General features: G+C 54.0%; 1 protein-coding gene across 1 annotated transcript in view; it reads left to right on the top strand.

Moving 5' to 3' along the window:
• The window catches only part of Abca13 (ATP binding cassette subfamily A member 13), a 448,352-nt gene that overhangs the window by 99,607 nt on the left and 328,305 nt on the right, over nt 1–20,440 (top strand). The window contains exons 20-26 of the mRNA XM_023714440.1: nt 1,157–1,275; nt 4,805–4,968; nt 5,876–5,955; nt 7,914–8,035; nt 15,182–15,376; nt 17,666–17,830; nt 18,817–18,994. Of these exons, the coding sequence (XP_023570208.1) occupies nt 1,157–1,275; nt 4,805–4,968; nt 5,876–5,955; nt 7,914–8,035; nt 15,182–15,376; nt 17,666–17,830; nt 18,817–18,994 (1,023 nt within the window). The remainder of the gene's footprint in view (nt 1–1,156; nt 1,276–4,804; nt 4,969–5,875; nt 5,956–7,913; nt 8,036–15,181; nt 15,377–17,665; nt 17,831–18,816; nt 18,995–20,440) is intronic.

Raw genomic sequence — 20,440 nt, 5'->3', positions numbered from 1 at the left:
GGTGGGGGGTGGGGTGGGGGGTGGGGACGGGGTGTGTGGACCCCGCAGGGCCCACAGAGAAAGCAGCAGCGCCCTGAAGAGGGGCACTGGGTGTGGCAGGAGGCCGGAGCAGGGTGCACCAGGGGCGCCAGGGCGGGTCCTGTGCCGGCCGGCCTGGAGGGCCTACAGCTGGGGGCTGGTTGTGCTTGGGTCCTGCAGCTTTCCGGGCAGGGGCTTTCTGGAGCCGCGGGTAAAGTGGAGTCCATGGAGAGTTTGGGGCTCTGGAGACCAGGGCAGGGCGTCTTTGGAGGTTTCCAGGTGTGCGAGGAGGCCCCAGCTGGGCCTCAAATTCAGCACTTCTTTCCTTCGGGCACTTCCGGAATCAATAGCAGGCAGTGCTGTTTACAGCGGTGCGGGATGACACATGGAGACCAAGACTATCCCAGTAAACTGGGGTGGGGGGGGGAGCCCTCCCTCTGGAGGCTCTCGGAAGTGGGGCCAGTTCGGAACAGAAGGAGGAAGCTGATTTCTATACAACCAGCTCAGCCCCCCAAAAGTAAAGTCTTTAATTGCGTCCGGGACTCCAAGCGCACAGTGTTGTGTGCACCCCGTGGATTCGCTGGCCGCAAGGAAGCCCACATTCCGTCATTTCCTGACACTTGGATGGGGCTGGGGTCATCGTGTGAGTGCAGGAAGTGGGCACAGGAAGGCGGGGCCCACGCTTCTCCTTGGAGGCCAACAGGTCGGCCTCACTGGGGCGGGGTAGGGTGTCGGCCTCGCGAGCCCGAGCCTCGACAGTTGCGGGTAGGAGGGCAGAGGACGGCCGGGCCAGGGCGCCTGAGAGCCAGCAGCTGGCGTTCTGCACGTGACCGCGTGGCTGCAGCCCAACAGTTGGTTGGCTGTTTTAGAAGAGGTCCTAGAGGGGACTTGGGAGGTTTGTAACATGCGTAAGGGGTGCGCTTCTGCGATCATGGGTGCGCGGGCCTCACAGGGTACACTGCACCCGAAGGGTCCCCTGCATTGCTTCACAGTTTACAATCAGCGTACAAAGGCACCGCTTGGCGCTGGGCGATGCTCACGGAGGCGAGGTGCGAGTCCTGGGGAATCCGTGCCCCTCCAGTCTCTGGAAGTGCCCCGGGCGGGGCTGGTGCTGACGCCCTCTCTGTTTCTCCTGCAGAAAGCCCCTCTTTGGTGAAGGGGATTTTGTGTGCTGCTCTGAGCTGTGAGCGAGGTGGAGCTCGGCATCTCATCTTCTCCGCTATCCAAGGGGCCGTGCTGGGGCACAGCCTCTACCAGGTTAGTTGTCTTTCTTTTTCTTTTTCTCTTTGTCTTGAGGCAGGGTCTTACTATGTATCCAGGCTGGCCTTGAACTCACGGCAGTCCTCGTGCCTCAGCCTTCTGAGTGCTGCGATGACCGGCATGTACCACCAAGGCTAGTGCTTTTGTCATCTTTTATATTGCAGGGACTTTCATGGCCATTGGCACTGGCCCTTGCCAGGTAGTTGGGCTCTTCCTGCCGCTTGTCCTTATGGCTAGAGCAGCAGTGTTGTGCGGGGGTCATGAGGGCAGCTGAGTTAGCAGAAGGCGGCTTCCTGCTGCTGCGTGGCTCTTGGTTTCTCTCAGCGCTGAGCCGATACCCCTGCGTACACTCACCTGCCGAGGGCGCTTGCTCAAGCCTCAGGCCCTCCCCAAGCTGTGTGTGAGGCCCTGACGTCAGCATGCAAACACGATCAAATAAGATGTGTGACAAACGAAAGTAACCAGAGCTCATCTCTCCCACACAGTGACAGCGTGGTGGCTGTCACAGCCTTCCTGAGCCATCCTCTGTGGCATTTCCACAGTGGCAGTACCACTGGGTCCCCCACCATCCCTGGCTCCTCTCGGCCCTGTGTTTGGTGACCTTACACTTGGCCTGGTGACCTTGGGGGCATTTACACTATGGGACATGGCAAGAGCGGATCCTTTATTTATTCATTCATTTTTTTTTTCCTGGACATCTACTTCTTAAGTGTTTGCTGGCCTGTCATTGGCTCCAAGAAATGCGTGCACCTGCAGCTTCTGAGAACTAAGAGCCACATGGTGACCCATGCGAAAATGTCATATATATATATATATATATATATATATATATATATATATATTTCCCCCCCACCCCCGGAACCGGGGATTGAACTCAGGCCCTTGCGCTTGCCAGGAAAGGGCTTATTCTAGGGTGCCATCTTCCTGGGGCTCCTCTTTGTTAATTTATTATTTCATTTTATTTTTTTGGTACCAGAGGTTGAACCCAGGACCTTGTGCTTGCCAGGCAGACACTTAAACCGCTGAGCTATTTCCCTAGCCCTCTTTGTTTAAATGAGTGTCCCAGAGTCCCACACAGGGGCTCCGACTGGCCCAGAACCTGTGCTGTGACTTCTGTCTGCGCAGCTCCCTGGCTTGGAGCTCAGAGCAGAGCCCCTTGCTGGGGGCTGGAAGGATGCGGCATTTGTCCCACAGAGCCGGCCTTCTCCCGGCCAGGCCTGACCACCGCTGGGGCTCTTGCAGGATGGTGGTCCTGCCCAGTGTCATGGGGTCCTCCCAGAAAGTGGAGGGAAGGGTGGTGTGGAGAGACCAGAGGTGGCCACGCTGGGCCTTTGCATCACAGCCAGGGCTCAGAGCTGCCTCTACACCTGGCGTGTGAGGGGCCCGAGCCACTGGCCCCACATGCACACGCTCAGCATCCGGAGAAGCGAGCACAGGCCCTTCAGGGTCCTGGGAGGATGACCACCACAGCCCTGGAGATGGACAGGCTGTCCTTTATCTGTGAAGGTCACCAAGTTCTCCCTCGCTCCCATCCTCCTCTTTCTCTTCCATCTTTTCTTCCTGCTTGCCTCTTTCTCTCTCTCCCCCTGTTCTTCTCCCCCTTTATGCTTGTACCTTCTTTCTTTTACAGTGTTAGGATTGAACCCAGGGCCTTTACACTGACCTATACCCCAGCCACCTTTTCTATTGTTTATTTATTTATTTTGGGAGAGGATCTCCCTGAGTCACTAAGTTGTCCAGGCTGGGCTTGAACTCACCATCCTCCTGCCTCAGCCTCCCAGAGCCCTGGAATTACAGGTGTGCACCACCACAGCCCACCTTGGCCATGAGATTCCTATTTTCAGATTGTGCAGGTCTTTGTCAAGTACATACCTAACCCCAAAACCAAAAACTCCAAATCCTCTGAAATCTAAAACCTTGAGTGCGGATATTGCAGGGCAAATGGGAATTGTACTGACAGGCAACAGCCAAGAGCAGACACTGGCAACATTGCATAAAGTGCCCTCCAGAGTGGGTCTGGTGTGCATACAGCACAAGTAGATTCTATGCTTAGAGCCAGGTCTGAGTCCCACGATGTCTCACTGCGTGTACACAGATATTCCCATCTGAAAAAGAAGGGGAAATCCGGAAGCTGTCTGCTCCCGGGAAGCCCACACCGTGCTGCATGCGGGTCATGGAAAACAGCCCCGTGTTGGGAACAGAGCGGTGCTGTGGAATGAGCGGGGCAAGAGGCTCTGGCTTTCGAAACAGCTTGTACAAAGGCTGGTGACCGCCAAGGCATGAGGGTGGCAGGGAACCCTGGCCGCAGTCAGTTCCCACGGAGAACCTCAGTCCCTGTCCTCTGAGGATGGAAGAAGAGCAGTGCCTAGGCCCGCGCTCCGAGGGGTCTGCCGGGCGAGGCTTCCAGAGCGAGGCTCGGCGTGTCCCAGGCTGCGGGTGGTCACCCCCACTAAGGTACCTGAGGCGGCAGGGTGGGGACAGCTCTGCTCTGCAGCTCCTCCTGCCAGCGCCCCAACACCCACCAGCAAATTCTCCTCACCTCGCTGGTTCCTGTTCAGTCTTATTTTACTTTTCTGGGGTTGACTTATTTTTCGGAGCTTTCTTTTAGGCTCATCTGTGATTCCTTTGCTACGGCTCAGGAGTACTCGTGTGTGTGTGTGTGTGTGTGTGTGTGTGTGTGTGTATGTGTGTGTGTGTGTGTGTGTGTGTGTGTAGCCTTTTCTTTCTCTTTCCCCTTTCCTCTGTCAGCGCCTTGGGCCCTCAGGAGGATTCTAGACCTTGGTTGTTATGAATAAGGCACGATACATGGGGCCATGTAGATGCCACTTTGAGGCCTCCTTTCATTTCTGTCAGGAAAAGCTCCTGCCGTGACATTCCTGGGTCATATAACAGCTCTGAAGGGAATTTTTGGACCAGCCAACCTACTATTTCCCATTATGCTCTGCTGCTGTGTTTCCCACCAGCAGTACACGAGGGTCCCCTCCCTCTCATGCCTCACCCCACTGGGTGTCCCTGGGCCTCCTGCTTGCAGCTGGCTGTCTGGATTTTGCCTGTTCCTGGGCCGCACTCCCTGGTGTGTGGTGGCGCCGAGCACCTCACAGGCGGTTGTTGGCCATCAGGTGGCTGGTACTCATCAGGGAGGTGTCTGTTCGAGGCTTCTGCCTAATTCTAGGAATTGCTAAATTTGTTCATCATTTGCCGTTGTGTTGGACGAGCCCCTGGACAGCAGGGTTAGGGGGTTTGAGTGCCGGCACTTGGCTACTGCGTCACTTGGCAGGCTGGACCTTGTCCTCCACATGTACTAATGAGCTTGCCGCCTTGCTGGCTTGGTTAACAGCAGCGCAGCCATGGAGCCAGGCTGGGAGTTCTTCCCACTCCCTGCGATGGCTTCGCACTTTTTCCAGACAGGATGAAAAATAAACTAAAAACCAACACTATAAGGACGTGTGTTGACCTGGAAACCAGACTTACACCCATACGGATGAGTTTGTGTGTTTCTGATCTACGCCACTGCCGTGTTTTCTAGGAAACTGAGAAGATCTGGAGTTCGCCGCGGCAGCTGCAGTGTGAGAGCCTCCGTAGGAATCTTTCCAGCATCTTGGAAGGCTTCAGAAAGGACTTGGCAAGCGCCACTGAGCAGGACTGCCTGTGCCAGGCCCCGCTGCGGGGGGTCCAGCAGGCCGTGCGCGGGTACGCGGTAGCGCGGCCTCGGGTCTGCCCCAGATGTTCTTCCCCTTTTTTTAAGTTTATGAACTTCAGGTCAGGTGTGGTGGTAGCTGCTTATAATCTGGGAGGCTGAGGCAGAAGGATTGCGCTGAGTTTGAGTCCAGCCTGGGCGATTTAGCAAGGCCCTGTCTCACAATAAAAATTTAAACATAAGGAAAGGGCTGCAGGCGTAGCTCAGTGGGAATGCCCTCGCCTCAATCCCCAGTGCCACAGAAAGCATGCGTTCCGGACATCACCTGTGCCACGCACCGTGAGTACACGTATTCATATGTGTGCTTCATAAGCCATTTCAGCGTGAGTTTTTAAATGTTAATTTGTAAGAGCAGCATCGGGCATGTGTCTCGCCTTAGTCTTGAGGGATTAGACCAGGAAGCCGTGACTACTGTGTTCTAAGTACATTAAGTGCGCAAGGAGGTTTTGCCATATGCTTTCGAAGTGGCTGTCCAGACAGCCGGACGTCTCTGAGTGGCTTCCCACGCGAGGAATGTCCCTGTGTGTTTCCGAAGTGTGAGTCATCCCAACAGGCCAGCAGCTTTGTGCTCCGGAGAGCGCCTGCTCAGGGGCGGGTGCCCGCCAGTCTGGGGCCCCTGTGGGTCCTCAGGCGTCCAGGATCAGTCGATCTGCTATTTTCACATGTGTTACGCATCTAGTCTCCAGACTCGTGTTGCTCGGCGAGAGCTCTGAGATGGACACGGGGCTTAGTATGAACAGGGTTCCAGTACAGTGTCAGAAGACCGCGTACGTCCATCAGAGGGATTTTATAGGGGTGTGGTCTTGTCCCCCAGCTCATCTCCTGGGGACGGAGTCCACGTCATTCCCTCTGATGCCATCTCATCCTTCCTAATTTAGTTTTAATTTTCTGCCACTTAAGCTTGGTCAAAAGTCTTGGGGAGACTTGGATGTCACGGAATCCTGTTGTGACTTTCCTTCGCAACTTCACAGTCACTGGGGGTGAGTGGATGCTTCTTCTAATTGGGCTGGAGTTAAAAATGAAACCTAATATTTCATGCAAATGTATTATTAAAATAAAACAAGAAGGGGAAGTGACTTTGTATGTGATAATTAACAATCTAGAAGTTGGCTGGTCTGATGTATTGGGAGTTGATAAAATAAGTGCTCGGGTCCTGGGGTACCAAAGAGCAGGCTGAGTAGGGCGAGGAGCTCCGGGTCCGGATTTTGCTCATCCTGTCTCTGTGGCTGAGCTCTCTGATGTCCACTCGTCTCACTCTGGGTCTGCTCCACCTACACAAGTTGTCTCACTTTGGTGGCAGCAATACGCTCTTTCTGGAGAAGCGTGGCACACTCTTAAGTGACATTCTTCTAGGCAAAAAATGAGAGCAGTTGATACCAGGTGATTGAAACAACACAGTGAGTGAGATATATATATATATATATATATATATATAAAACGCAGGGCCGTGAATCTCTCCCAGAATCCTCCCCTTTCCTGCCACTTTCTGAAGCAGTTCTGGGAGGCTTCTGTCCTGAGTGTCTTTAGGGAGTGTCCAAGACCATGCAGTAGAGGGGCAAGTGTTTTAGAATGTGACAGTGAGTCCTGGTCCCCCTGTTCACCAGGGCTGGCACCGGGCAGCATCCCGTTCTTCCCAAAGTCAGAATGACTGTGAAAGGGCTACAGTTTCAAATCCGTTGAGAAGGTGGAGGCAGTCACCACAGAGTAACTAAAGACATTTGGAAAGGAGGACGCCAGAGCTGTCTAAGAAAGCAAGAAGGGCAGGGGTATAGCTCAGTGACCTAGGTGCTTGCCTGGCACGTGCAAAGTCCTGAATTTGATCCCTGGTACAAACAAAACAAAACAAACAAACAAACAAAAAAAAAGCAGCAAGACTATGGGATGAAAGGCCGGCCAAATAGCTCAGTGGATCAAAGCCCCTGCAAGCAGGTGCAGGGGCTGGGCTTCGATCCCCGGGCCTGCCGTGCTGGCCCCGCCCCCCGGGTGTGCTGAGATAGCCATTGAGACTGGACGTGGTGGCATGCGCCATAATCCCAGCTCTTGGGAGGCTGTAAACAGGCGGGTCACTAGGAGTCTGATCTAGTAATGAGACCCTGAATACCCTGTAGACCCTTTCCTAGGAAAAAAAAAATGGGACGAGTGTGTTTGAAGTAAGGGGGATGTTTGTGCAGGGATTTCATGACAATGTGTCTCTTGGAATAATAAACGCTTTAGTTCAACACCCCCTGTAATTTTTAGTCAGCCTTTGTATATGTGGAAAAGGGAGCCTCTTGCCTCCTGTGGTCATTGCAGGACTGTTATGGTCTGTGTCTAGGTGTCCCCCAGCGTCATGCAGTCTTTGGGGCGGCTTCTAGAGTTTGTGCATAACTCAGGATCCAATGCTGGGATTATGGGTGTGAGGGCTGCGCCCACCCTGGGCTGGGTAGTCTGCACACAGTGTAAGGAAGGGAGCGAGGCCTGCTGGCCGCCGCAGCCACTGCTCCTCCCTTGGCTCTTGCTGTCTTCTGCGGCCATGAGCTGCTGTCCTCTGCCATGTACCACTCTGCCTTGGGGCCAGGCGAGGATGCACTGAAACCTCAACTGGGAGCTAAAGAAACCTTTCATTCCTTAATTGTGGGTGTCGGGTATTTTGTCCCAGCAATGAGAGAAAAGTAACTAAGACGAGGACAAAGCTGTTTCCAAAGTAATTCTTACAGCACCCAGATTTTAGAACAAATAAACAAGTGACGGGACAAGACCACACTACACCAGGCTCGACTTACTTAGAAAATAAACAGCCTCAGCTCTTCCTAGAGGAGTAAGAGACAACTACTTCAGCATCTACCCCAGGCTGGGCATCATGGGGGAGACTGTGGTTGGGATAGCAAATCTCGTTTTTAGAGTCCTTAACAGTGGGAATGCTTGTCTTAACACTTCGGTCCTTCCGTGTATGTTTCAGGTGTAAAAGTGAAAGAGGTGATGAGGAACATTACCAGGGTGGCCGAAGAGCTCCGGTCTTTTGTCCACATCTCTGAGGAAGCCATCCACGGCATTCTGGAGGCGAATGTTTCCCACTCGGAGGTATGAGCTGCTCTGGGCGCTGCGCCCTCGTGCAGCCGGGCCTGGGCTCAGCACCCCAGCCCCCTCCCCTCCCCAGCGCTCTCTTCCCTCCCTCTCTCCTCCCCCTCCTGTCTTCTGCCTGGAAAATGGGTTGCTGCATCAGCCAGCTGCATCAGCCAGCGGGGGAAACTGAAGAAAGAACTGCAGATGTCACACATCCAGGGACAAGGGCCACTTCCCAGGTGGCCCTGGGCAGGGTCATGACAGAGGAAGGGAGAAGGTACATTTCCTGGCCACAGCAATGTCCTCTTGGGGCTTTACCTTCCCCTGCAGAACACTGAAACCTGCTCCAAATGACCAGCTGGGCCTAACGCTTGTTTCCTTTCAGCTCTGCTTCAGTGGGGCTGGATGTGAGCTCAGTAGGTAGATTCAGAAGAATCCATCTAAGTTTAAAAGGCAGTAGGTTACATGCTGGCCCCGACCCCGGGTGCGCTGAGCCATCCCCCAAGATCAGGCGTGGTGGTGCATGCCCGTACTCCCAGCGCCGGGGAGGCTGAAAATGGAAGGATCTATGTGAATCCAACCTGCATGGTGAGACTCTACCAAATACATAAGAAAGCAAGCAAGCAAGCAAGCAATAGGTTAGAAGCTAGGAATTTAGAAGTTCATATTATAGTGGTCAGTTTACAGTAAGACACGTAGCAGCCTCCTGTCCTGTCCTGTCCTTTCCTTTCCTGAAGTGGGGCTTGAGCCCAGGGACACTCTTTCACCGAGCTACATCCCCGGCCCTTTTTATTTTGAGATAGAGTCTAATTCATTTGCTCCAGTGGAACTCCAAACTGCAGTCCTCGGGCCTCAGCCTTCCTCGGGGCTGGGATTGCAGGTCTGTGCAACCAAGCCCAGATGCTATTTTTCTGAAAAAAATCCAGTTCATCTTATTCAACACTGAGTGTGTGCTCATGAGGACTTTGGGGAAAAGGCAGAGGTGAGGAGAGCGGCATCAGCTCGCTCTCAGCCTTCGCTAGAAGCAGTGGCAGGCTTGGCTTGAGCTCCCTGGTGACCGGAACTCCCACAGGGAAGTCCAAGCTGTGACACACCCTTGAGAAGCTCCCGGAGCCTCTGTAGGTGGAGCCCTAGGGAAGCATGCTTTTTTTTTTTTAAATTAATTTTATTGAGAAACAAATAACAAAGAGACAGTTTCAAAACCAATTAGTAGACAGTTTCAATAACTAATACATTGCATATTGTTGTCTTCGTAGTAGTTCTTCATAGTACAAGATGCAGACATGCTATCCTGTCCAAACACTATTAGTGCAAATCTTTCTTCTCATTGAATTAAGAGAAAGTAGCTGTATATCTATCCTATTTTGCATATACAGATGCAAAATGATCCTTCATTTGTATCCCCTTTTTTGTTTAATTTTGTCATAGATGGGTATTCCATTGCCATTTAAGTATTGTAGGTGCGTGAATTCAGCAAAATAATCCAATACAGTCCAGTAGTTCGTAACAGTGGTACCCTTTGGATCCCTTCAGTTCACAGCCCGGATGCCTTTGGGGCTCGGCGGCCGCCAAGTGGTTTGGCCGAGTGGCCACGAGGTGGCACTAGTGTTCCACCACGAAACCCACCAGGGCTTTTCTTTGGAGCCGCCGCCAATGGCTTTGCAGCCTTCTTAAGGTCTGAGTCTCTCAGGCCAGCGGCTGTGGTCACGCACGTGGCGGCCGGTCAGGTAATGAAGGAGCCAGCAGGGCACGAGCTCCCCACCCAAGCACGCGCCGAGTCTTCAGCTCAGAGCCGCTTCTTGTGTAAACTTACGCGCATCTGCTGCAATCCCTAGGAAGGAGGGAGTCCGCGTCAGCTTGGGTAACACACTGGGCTCTGCTGTTGTTTACTGTGCGTAGGTGACAACAGGGCTGTGTGATTTGCAGTGCTATTTCCTTATTTTTGTTCCTATGCTCTTTATTGCGGCTTCATTAGCCAGTTTGCAAGCAGATTCAATTGAGCTTTTTTTTTTTTCTTTCTTTCAGTATTTGGGTTTGAACCCAGAGCTTTCACATTGAGTTACATCTTACATCCGCTCTTCTCTCCCTCTCTCTCTCTTCTCCTCTCGGCTCCCCTCCCCTCCCCGTCCTTCCCTCCTCCCCTCCCCTCCCCCTCCCTTCCCTTTTACTTCTCCTCCCCTCCCCTTCCCTCCCCTCCCCTCCTTTCCCCTTCTATGACAGAGTCTTGCTGAGTTGCTAAATTGCCCAGACTGGGCTCAAACCCATGATCCTCCTGCCTCAGTCTCCCCAAGTGCCTGGATGACACAGGCGTGGGCCATCAATCACACCTGACATGGGATTTTTCCTCTTAGCTGCTGGTGGCCTTCAGAGAATTTTTGCCAGAGGGTTAGCTGCTGGGGAAGACGGTAGGCCTTCCTCAGCAGGTGACGATGGAGGAGTCACAGAGCTGGCCCTTGCATCTGCGGCAGGACAGGAGGGAGTGAGCCAAAGCGTGGAGACGGCTGGTGCATGGCTGCTGGAGGAGGTGCAGAGCGCCTTCCTGTTGGGTTACGGTACTGGGCATTGGCCGCAGCGCCTGTGCACTGAGCTGTGCCCTGGAGCACCCCCCGCTGGCCTTTATTAAAATTTGAGATTCACTCAATTGCTGAGCAGCCCGGGCTGGGTTCAGACTTGCACTCCTCCTGCCTCGGCCTCCCCGAGTGCTGGGACGGTAACTGTGCACTGGCACACTCGGTAGAAGCTGTACTCTTTAGCACACCCAAGGAAACCCCAGCAGCCACCGCAGGGCCCTCGGCCATCCTGCAGCCAGCTGCTCTTCCTGGCTGGACCTGCCGCTCTGCTTCCTGCGGGTTCCCACCTCACCCAGAACAGCAGTGGAACCAGATTTTTGCTGTCTGAAAATTACCAGCGGGCTCAGATTCCAAATGGACCGAAAGCACCATGCCAGGGTCAGCCACCTGCACCTGTTTTGTCCGCCTAACAGCAGAGCAGCATTCTGAGGACCTTGCCGCTCCACCTGGCGGACTCCAGTTGTTAGCCTCCCTAGTGCTGGGATTACAGGCACGCCGCCACGCCCAGTCTCAATCGCTGGCTCAGCACTCCCGGGGGTGGTGGCGGTAGAGGTGGTGGTGGTGGTGGCGGGGCCGGCGCTGTGTCCCAGGGATCGAACCCCAGTCTCTGCCCTCTGCCTAAGGTGCTTTGGTCTGCTGAGTTATCTGGCTGGCCCGCCATTCCTCTTTCTTGAGGAACTCCAGCAACAGAGCTGTTTGGCATCGGTGCCAGTGGTCAGTGCTGAGCCCTGCCACGTTGGACCCCTCCCTGCTCTTTCATCCCCTTTGATTCTCAACCTCACCTCGGGGTCTGGCAGCCTCAGCGTCACCCCCTTGGGGCTCCTAGGGAGTTGGAGCCAGCTGCTGTGCCCTCCATTTTGCGGTCCCCAACTTCCGTCTGTGACATTGGCCTTCCAGAAGTGACCTCAGAGCCTGCCCTGCCTCTGTACCTGCCTCTTTTTCTGTGGCACTGGGGATCGAATCCAGGGCTTTCCCCCCAAGTGATATTCCCATTCCTTTTGCCATTTCTTCCTTCGAGATGGTTGTCCCTACGTTGCCTCGGCTGCATGCTGCTCCTCCCTGCAGGGTGACGACAGCGTTTCCATGTGGCCTGATTTTCTTCAGCTTGCAAAGCTCCCTCGCAGAGCTGCTCTTCCTGACAGTTTCCATCCTCAACGCAGCAGCCAGCTTTTCCTCCCAGGCCCAGCAACGCTGGGTGCAGCCCTCCGGCTCACACCGCCCACACCCGGCTGTACACTTCCCTGCTCTGCACACGGCTGGGGCTGGCTGTCTGCGGGCGTCCAGGGCTCAGGCTTGTGCTGAGCGCAGCATCCCTCCTGGCAACTGTTGTCCCTTTCACAGTGGACCACTTACTTCAGCTGGTTCAGATGCCTGGCCTGAGTCACTGGTCCTCTAGCCACTTTCCGAGCCAGCCAAGGGCATCTGGGAACAATGGCCGGAGCCCGGCGTCTGTGCCTCTGAGGGTTTCAGGCCTGGCGTCCAGCCCACATCAGACGCTGGCTCTTGGCCCCCACCCAGGAATCCTGCGCTTGGTTTCCAGCTGAGCAAAGCAGCACTGGCTTATTTTTAAGTCCTCACCTGTTCCCCTCTGCTACAGCCCGGAGAGACGGAACTGGCAAGATGTAAAGAGATCCAGGGTGAGATCTGGAAAACCAGAGAAAAGGAGTGGAAGCAAACCTGTCCCTAGGCCTGTGACTCCTGAGCCGTTTTTTTTTTTTTTTTTTTTTTTTTGTGGAACCACGGATTCAACTCAGGCCCTTGTGCTTGCCAGGGAAGCGCTTATTCCACTGAGCCATCTCCCCGGGCCTCTCCTGAGCCTTCTTCCTGGGAACTTACTTCCACAGGGCAGGGAGTGAGAGAAACAAGTAGAGAACTGCAGGGTGACTTGGACTGTCTGGGTGGGCGAAGCTCTCGCCTCGAGCATGGCAGCAGAGAGGACTTTCTCTGGCCTGTCTGGCTCAAGGCCTGAGAGAATCAGGGGAAGCTGCTCTGGGTGCATCCATTGCTGGGGGCTCGCTGCTTCAGAGCCCAATTTATTGAACCCACACACAGCATGGCAGCAGACAGAGCCCCGTGTCGATGCCTGATTCCCACCCAAGACCTGCCTGGGTCTCTGTCCCTCAGAGAGCGGCCTTGGAAACAGTGCGCAGCACCGAGCCTCCACAGGATGCCCCGGCACAGGGCACGTCCCAGAGGATAGGGGCCTTTGTGGGTGACTGGGCTTGAAAGCAAACACATTCCACCGGCCACTGTGCAAGTGGTTTGCAGGCAGAATCAGCATTTCTGAGGGCAGACTCCGCAGAGCAGCCCTCTCCAGGGATGGGCCTCTTCTATCCCGCCAAGGTTGGCTGAGCGAAGACTGGGGTCTAAGCCGGCAGGTTTGGGGGACTTTGGGCTCTACCCTCTGGTGCACCTGCAGACTGCGGGCTGGCCAGACCCACAGGCACGGAGCCTGGCGTGGGAAGAAGTCGCTGCGTGTGCTGTCCTTTCTGGGGAACTCTGACTAATGCCCACACCAGCTCTCTCCCATCCTTTTCTCTCTTCCTTTCACTTCCCTCCCCACCCCATCACTGGGAATCAAGCCCAGGGCCTTTGAGCTGAGCTGCATCCCCTAACCCTGCTCTAGTTTTTATTTTGATCCCGGGTCTTACTGAGTCACTCAGCTGCCGCAGGCTGAGCTCCGGCATGGAGTCCTCATGCCTCCCCTCCCAGAGCACAGGGATTGACGAGCTGCCCCCACCCGCCTCCACAGTCTCCAAGACCTCTGCCTTGTGGCGTTCTGCGGCACGTGGAAGCATCTGAGGGTTCTCCCTGACTCCAGGGCTGCTGAGATCCGGGCAGCAGCTCCTGTGACAGGAGGCCCTCTCCGCTCCCACCGGGCTACAGTAGTCCAAGGCAATTATCATCGGGAGAGTGAAGAAATATACGGTGGGGCAGTTTTGACTCTGATTTTACTACCGAAGTTCCTAACTATAAGTTGTGCCCAAATGAAGAGGCGGCTTGGAACCCCGGACCGCGGAGGGCGACTCTAACCAGCTGCTGCCCGTGCGGTCAGCGCTCTGAGTGCCTCATTTTTATTTTTACATATTTGCTACAGGGTCTCCCGACACTACTTGGACTCGTGCTGATCCTCCTGTTTTCAGCCTCCCATGAGCTGGGGTTCAGGCGTGTGCCACCACGCCGGGACTTGGTGGGGGCTCAGTGCGTCTGGGGGCGGGCCGGCGCTGCACGTGGTGCCGGGACTCCAATCCGAGTGCCTTCTGAACAGACTTGTTCTTTCCCCTCCCGAGGATGCGATCCAGGGCCTCTGCACTGAGCTACATCCCCAGCCCATTCTTATGTTGAAATGATCTCACTAAATTGCCCAGGCAGGACTGAAACCTGTGATCCTCCTGCTTCGGCCTCCCAGCACGCCGGGATTACGTGCTGACGCCACTACACCCAGCTTGCTTTTTTAAAAAACAGGCTTGCTAATCTTATTTTCAACTCAGATGTGGAGGAGGCAAAAATACCAGCTTTGCCTTGTGAGCAGTGGAAAGTAAAAGTAGATGAGCTGAAAGCGAAGGTTGAGACTGACACCAGACAGCGTCGGGAGGGGGCTGGGTGGGCGGCTCTCGGGTGAGCCCCGCAGAGAGCAGGAAGGTGTTGGGACAGGGTTCCGAGCCCTCAAGCAAGGGCCACCTTCGAGAGTAAGAAGTCCGAGAACGAGGTACGGTATCAGCAGCCTTTCCCTTGAGGTTTGGCGGAGTCACTTTCCGGTCTCGGAGGTACAATGTCCACCATACGCAGCGTAGAGGAGGAGAGGTCGATCGGCGTTCACAGTTCCAGAAGTGTCGGTCACCCGGTAGCTGATTCCGGTGCCGAAGCAGTGCGGCGGTGCAGAAGAGCAGGGAGGGAGGGTCCGGGGGAGGACAGCAGCTCGCGTCACTGTGCACAGGAAGCAGAGAGAAGGAGGGGGGGATGGGCCCTCGCAGGCCACGCCCCATGGCCCCTCCCCCACCAAGCCAGGCCTCTTCTCAGCGCATTCAGCTGCCCAAGCCCTGTGCCTCTGCAGGTGAGAGACTCTTGAGGCTCATCTTGACCTGCTCCACAGCAGTGCTGACAAAAGCCAAGAGGCTTGGGTTGCAAGACCTGGGCTGTGACCTGGATCTGAGTGTCCCCCAGAGGCCCTGTGCTAAGACTTGGTCCCAGCTGTGGGCTATGGGCAGGTGCTGGACCCTTGAGGGGGCGGGGTCTGGCAGGGGAGGCTGGGTCACTGGGGTGGGGCCTTCGAAAAGGACACAGGGATGGCAGCCCCACCATGCTCTCACCACGTGTCCCCCTAGGTCCCCATCTTCTGCCGAACTTTGTCTGGCCACAGCCCGGAGTCAGTGGCCACCTGACCATGGGCTGAACCCTCTGAAACCCTGAGCCTGGCAGACCTTTCCCCGCGTCATTGCTTGCAGCAACCGGAAGCTGATAGGTGCAGGCTGTTTGTGCGTCTTCAGCTCGCTGGGAGCATGACTCTCAAATCCTGTCCTGCAGGAGGTAAGGCCAGGGGCTGACACATGCCGCGTCCCAGGGGCGTTCACCCGATCCTTGTGTTTTGGCACAGGTGCTGCCCAGCATGCTCACTGTGGCTCTGTCTGGCAAGTGTGACCAAGAGCTCCTCCGGCTCCTGCTGGCCTTTCCTGAGGCTGAACAGTCTGGGTCTGCAGCCACAGAGCTCTGTGCCCTGCCTGGGTCAAAAGTGCTTACGCTGGTTGTGGTCCTGAGCCGGAACTTGGATCTGCGCGCTTTTGTCTACAAGGTGAGATGTGGGTGGCCATGGGGCACATCTGGGGGCAGAGGAGCGGCTTCCTGGCCTTGCCACGGGTGCACAGGGCGGGGTGGTTGTTCTCGTCCTCCATATATTCGGGGTTGTCCTGGGATGCCATTTGGGTAGGGAAGGGTGCTCCAGGTCCTCATCTCAGATGTGCTGGTGTTTGCATAGAGCCCACGTGTGTCTTCCTGTGGACTAGAGATTGTCTAGAGATTGTCACGTCTGAGGCCTAGAGCATGCCAGGCGGATCGAGCTGCATTGTGTTTTTTAGAGAAGAGTGACCCCAAGCTCCCATGTCTCTACACACTCAGCACAGATACACATTTTTTTTTTCCTGTGGTACCGGAGATTGAACCCAGGGCCTTTGCACTGAGCTATATCACCAGCCTTTTAAGTTAAGTTTTTAAACTTTGCAACAGAGTCCAGCTACATCGTTAAGTTGCCCAGGCTGGGCTCAAATTTGTGATCCTCCACCTCAGCCCTCAGAGTGCTAAGATGCCGGTATGCATCACTACACCTGGCTCAGTCTCTTACAAACTTACTTTCCCTTTCTGGGTTGCCTGAGTGTCTGATGTGACCTGGCCGGCTGTGGTAGCTGCCGTGAGATGCCCAGCATGTGGCTGTGGCAGGCCTGGCCCCGTATCTCAGCACCATGTTGCTGACTCTGAGGCTGGGGCTGGCAGGCTTCATCAGGGGAGGGTGTTCAGGCATCTCTGGGGACAGGATGGCATAGCCTTGGGGCATCGGCAAGGAAGGACCAGGGACCATAGGCATCATAGACCCTGGGGCTGGGGTTCCTTACTGGAGGATTTAGTTGGGAGCTATTCCTGCCCTTGAGACCCTCATGGGTCTGTGCCTGGGTGGTGGCGTCTGTCCCTCCAACATGATGCATCTGGGGATGTGGGCTGCCCTGGGGACATAAGGAGGGAAGGCAGCAGGGCACAGCCCCAGGCCCCTGCTCTATACACAGCAGGGAGGACTGGGAGGGAGAGAGTGGGAGGATGAGCGCACTTCCCAGAGGCCCTTGGGGCAGCCCAGCTCCCAGCATGCTCAGTGGCTCTCTGGGCACCTTCTCCATGGTTCTCCTACTTTCTGTCTCTGCTGTTTGACTCTTCACCAGCCTCTATGGGACTCTCATTTCCTGAGCCCTGATCCTCCTTAGGGACGTATTTCACGCTGTCTATGATATAGCATGGCAAGGTGGCCATGGGTCCGTTGGGTCCCCAAGGAAAGTCTTGGGGTGGGGGAGGGTGACTTTACTGATCCACCAGCCATGGCCTCCTTCCTTCCCTCTAAGAACCTAAGGGTGAAGGTTAGAAAGCTGGTACACACACACACACACACAAACACACACAAACACACACACACACATATACCCTGAAAGTGAATTCTCTCACAAAAATAAGAGCCACAGTCACTTGGCTTCTTATCTTATTCTGGAAAATGGAAAATTCTGCAGGCAAATGTAGGAGAAGGGCGCGGAGCTGCTCTGAGTTTTCCTTCGATGGAGGGAGGGGGCGGTTGCCAGTTCATGCATCCAAGTACTTACTGTGCAGTTGGTGTGGCCACACGCTAGCCTGTCTCTGGCAGCTGCATCAGTGACTGAGACAGACATGCCCTGCTTCTGTGGCAGGTACAGCCCTGGGCCGAGATACCCAGATCCCAAGCAGGAGATACCGAGTGTCAGGCGTGCAGCGCAAGCAGAGCTCGAAGGACAGCAATGCGTTTAAAGAGCCTGCTGTGTTAGTCTCTGGCCCTGAGCCTTCCTAATCACGAGGCTTCAGGAAGCCTTTCACTCTGGGCCTCAGTTTCCCCATCCACAAAGTGAGCATCTGCATGTCTTGGTGGACCAGGAGGACCGGGATGGCATGAGTTTTGTGAATGCAGTGGAGCAGCACAAAAAATCCAAATTGCCTGTGTGAAAGCAGTGTTTTATTTCGAACTTCTGCTCAACCATCGTAGCCATCTCGAAGAGACCAAAAAATATTTTGAAAATGGTTTAAATGTGAACTGCAGATCACTTTCATTTCTGGCTTGCATTTTAACAATATGCTTCCGTCTGACGTGCCCCGGAGATCCGAGTGCTGCCCATTCTCATGGAGAGGATCATTTTAGAGCGCTGCAGCGAGGTCTCTAAAGTTCAGCGAGGTCTCTAAAGTTTGAAAGAGAATGAAGTCAAAGAAGCAGGCAGGTTTTCACTGCTTGAAAGTGCTTATGGGGGTAAAAATGCCGTGTTGGTCATTTCATGCTGTGTGCTTGTCCTTGTCGCCCTGCAAGGCTCTGATCCCATCGGAGGCCAGGGGCCTGCTCGGTGCCCTGCTGGATGTGGTCTCCAGCCTCAGCTCCATACTCAGCAAAGCCCAGCGTGTCCTCAGACACCTTCCTGGATTCCTTCAGGCCTTAAAAATTGATGCTCTGCTAGAGAGGATGGACTTCGCGCAGGTGTGTGCTTGATCTTTTGCCCCCAGGGAGGTGCTGGTTTGCTTTCTTTGTGTTGTCCTCCTTTGCCTTGATTCCTCTTCCAACAGCAAAAGTTTGCACTGGGCAACAAAATATAGGGCCACGAAGTCATTGTGATGTGTCTGGAGGCACTGGCGGGGCAGAGGAAGGCCTAGCACTGTCCTAGAAACTGGATGGAGGAGACGTTGCTGCTCATGCCCCATCCAGGTGCAGGTTGGGGCCTTGAGTGTTGTCTGCAAAGTAAGAAATCACTGACTCAATTATTCGCACAAGATCTCAAGGGCCTGCTTGACTTCATCCAGAGAGCAAATTGCTTTCAAGAACCTTAAGACTTTTATTTACATATAAATAATTGGCTTACAAATTACAGATCCTTTTCAGCAAATGCAAATAGAGACTTGGATTAGGTTTGCAGCATGATATCAGTTTGTGTTTGAAGTCTCCTCGTTTGGGATGGGACTGACCAGGAGTGGATAGAAGGACTGTGGGGTCCTGAAGGGGTGGAGGTGTGGAGTGAGGAGTGGGGGCGGTGAGGTCGGTGGAGCTTCCTAGAGGCAGCTACCCCCTGATGGTGTGTGGGAAGCGGTCACGTGCCAGGGTAACTTGGCAGCATGACCACACATCAAGAATGCTAATTACTTTGAGTTAGTTATGTTCTGTAGATTAATAGTTTATTACTTGATAAACAACAAGGGCTCACTGCTCCATGCATGTGTGTGCATGTGCATGTGTGTGTATGTGCATGTGTGTGTGCATGTGTGTATGTGACATGTTCCTCTCCTACCGGGTCTATGGGTCAGAAAAACCATTGCAGGGATGTGAATGGCATCGCAAGGCCTGAGATGACCACAGCAGGCCCTCTGTCCCTCAACTCACTGAGCGGCTTGTGCATCAGCTGCAGAAGGGTCTATGCTCAGGGAGAACAGCTATGGCCCTGTGTGATGACGGGAGTACACATCACGTTTCAGGCCTCACCACGTGACCAGGCCAGAAGCTCAGCTTTCGACTCTTTCCAGTCTGTGATGAGCATGATGTGCCAGGACGAAGCATCTTTCCTGAGCAGTTCAAACACGTTCCTGAATTTGCCCAGCGTCGACCAGCTCTTGGAGGACAACAAGGAAAAGTTCAACATCCCGCAGGATTCCAGTAAGAACTGCGATCCTTGCTCACTTAAGTTCATTGCATATTGAGAATTAGCTCTGCTGTTTACAAAGTGCTCTGTGTACCCATAGGAATAGAATTTTCTCCTTCATTTTTAGGACAGTCTCTAGGTGCTGGCATGGTAGTTGGTGTTGGAAGGTCCCAGGACCCTTGAGCATAGCTAACCCTGTCACCCCATCACCAAGGGGAGGAATCTAAAACATCTATCATACTGAGGTCCCAGTTTATGTTTCTGAGCCATGTTATTTTCGGAGGTGATGTGGAAACCATCCCTAGCTCACAACCTGTTATGAAGGATGATGGAGAGGCTGCATCTTCAGTGCTTTGCACAGTGGTTTAAACACGTCCCCTGCTGCATAGCCTGTCACCACTCACTCATGGTCCCTTCTCCTGGCTTCCGCAGGGCAGCCTCCAGGCACTGCCAGCTGTGATGAGGCAGTGACCGGCTGGGCACTCATCTGGGGCTCTGGTGCTACCAGTAGGAGTCTTTTCTTTGCAGCTCTAGCACTTCTAGAGACCAGGTCATGGCCAGCAGGGGCCTCTCTCGTCCTCTGCAGATTGCAGTCTCTTCTACAAGGTTTCCATGACTGTTCAGTCAGGATAGCTGATGGTTTAGCCCTTAGGTAATAAATAAATAAATAAATAAATAAATAAATAAATAAAGCTTTGTTAAAATTAACAAAACAAAACAACAACAAAACCAATAGAGTCCACAAGATCTGGACTTGGGTCATCTTAGAACTCTGCCTACCACACCCAGAACACATCTTGACCTACTTTGTGCTAACAGTGGATCTGGGGGTGAAAGTGTAGGTATGGCTGGGAAGAGGAGCTTGGGATTGCATAAGCTGAAAGTATGGGAGGTGGAGTCAGATGCGTTGTCGACTGCAGAGGTGGCAGGTCAGTATATTTATCATCTAAGGAACAATTTGGATAGATGAGGAATATCAGGTAATTTGGTAATATAGGTACTATTTATATTGGGTGGGCTTTTGTTATTTGTTTAGTCATCATTTAATTGAGAATTTGAGATTTTTGAACATGATCAATTGCCCATGTAATCCAGTCACCTGTCTGTGCATCTGTCCATCTCCACCTGTCCACCCACCAATTCATGTATCCGTCCATGCATCCATGAGTGCATCCATCCATGCGTCCACCCACCCACCCACCCATTCACGCATCCATGCATGCATCCATCTGTGCATCTATCCATCCATGTATCCATGCATCCATCCATGCATGCATGCATCCATTCATGCACTCATATATCCATCCATGCGTCCATCCATGAAGCCACACGTTCATCCATCCATGCATCCATCCACTCATCCACGCATCCATGCATCCATCCACTCATCCATGCATCCATGCATCCACCCACTCATCCATGCATCCATGCATCCATGCATCCATGCATCCATCCACTCA

Source organism: Octodon degus, unplaced genomic scaffold (genome assembly GCF_000260255.1).
Source record: "Octodon degus isolate 3935 unplaced genomic scaffold, OctDeg1.0 scaffold00035, whole genome shotgun sequence".
Taxonomy (NCBI): Eukaryota; Metazoa; Chordata; class Mammalia; order Rodentia; family Octodontidae; genus Octodon; species Octodon degus.
This window is presented reverse-complemented; position numbering and strand designations above follow the sequence as displayed.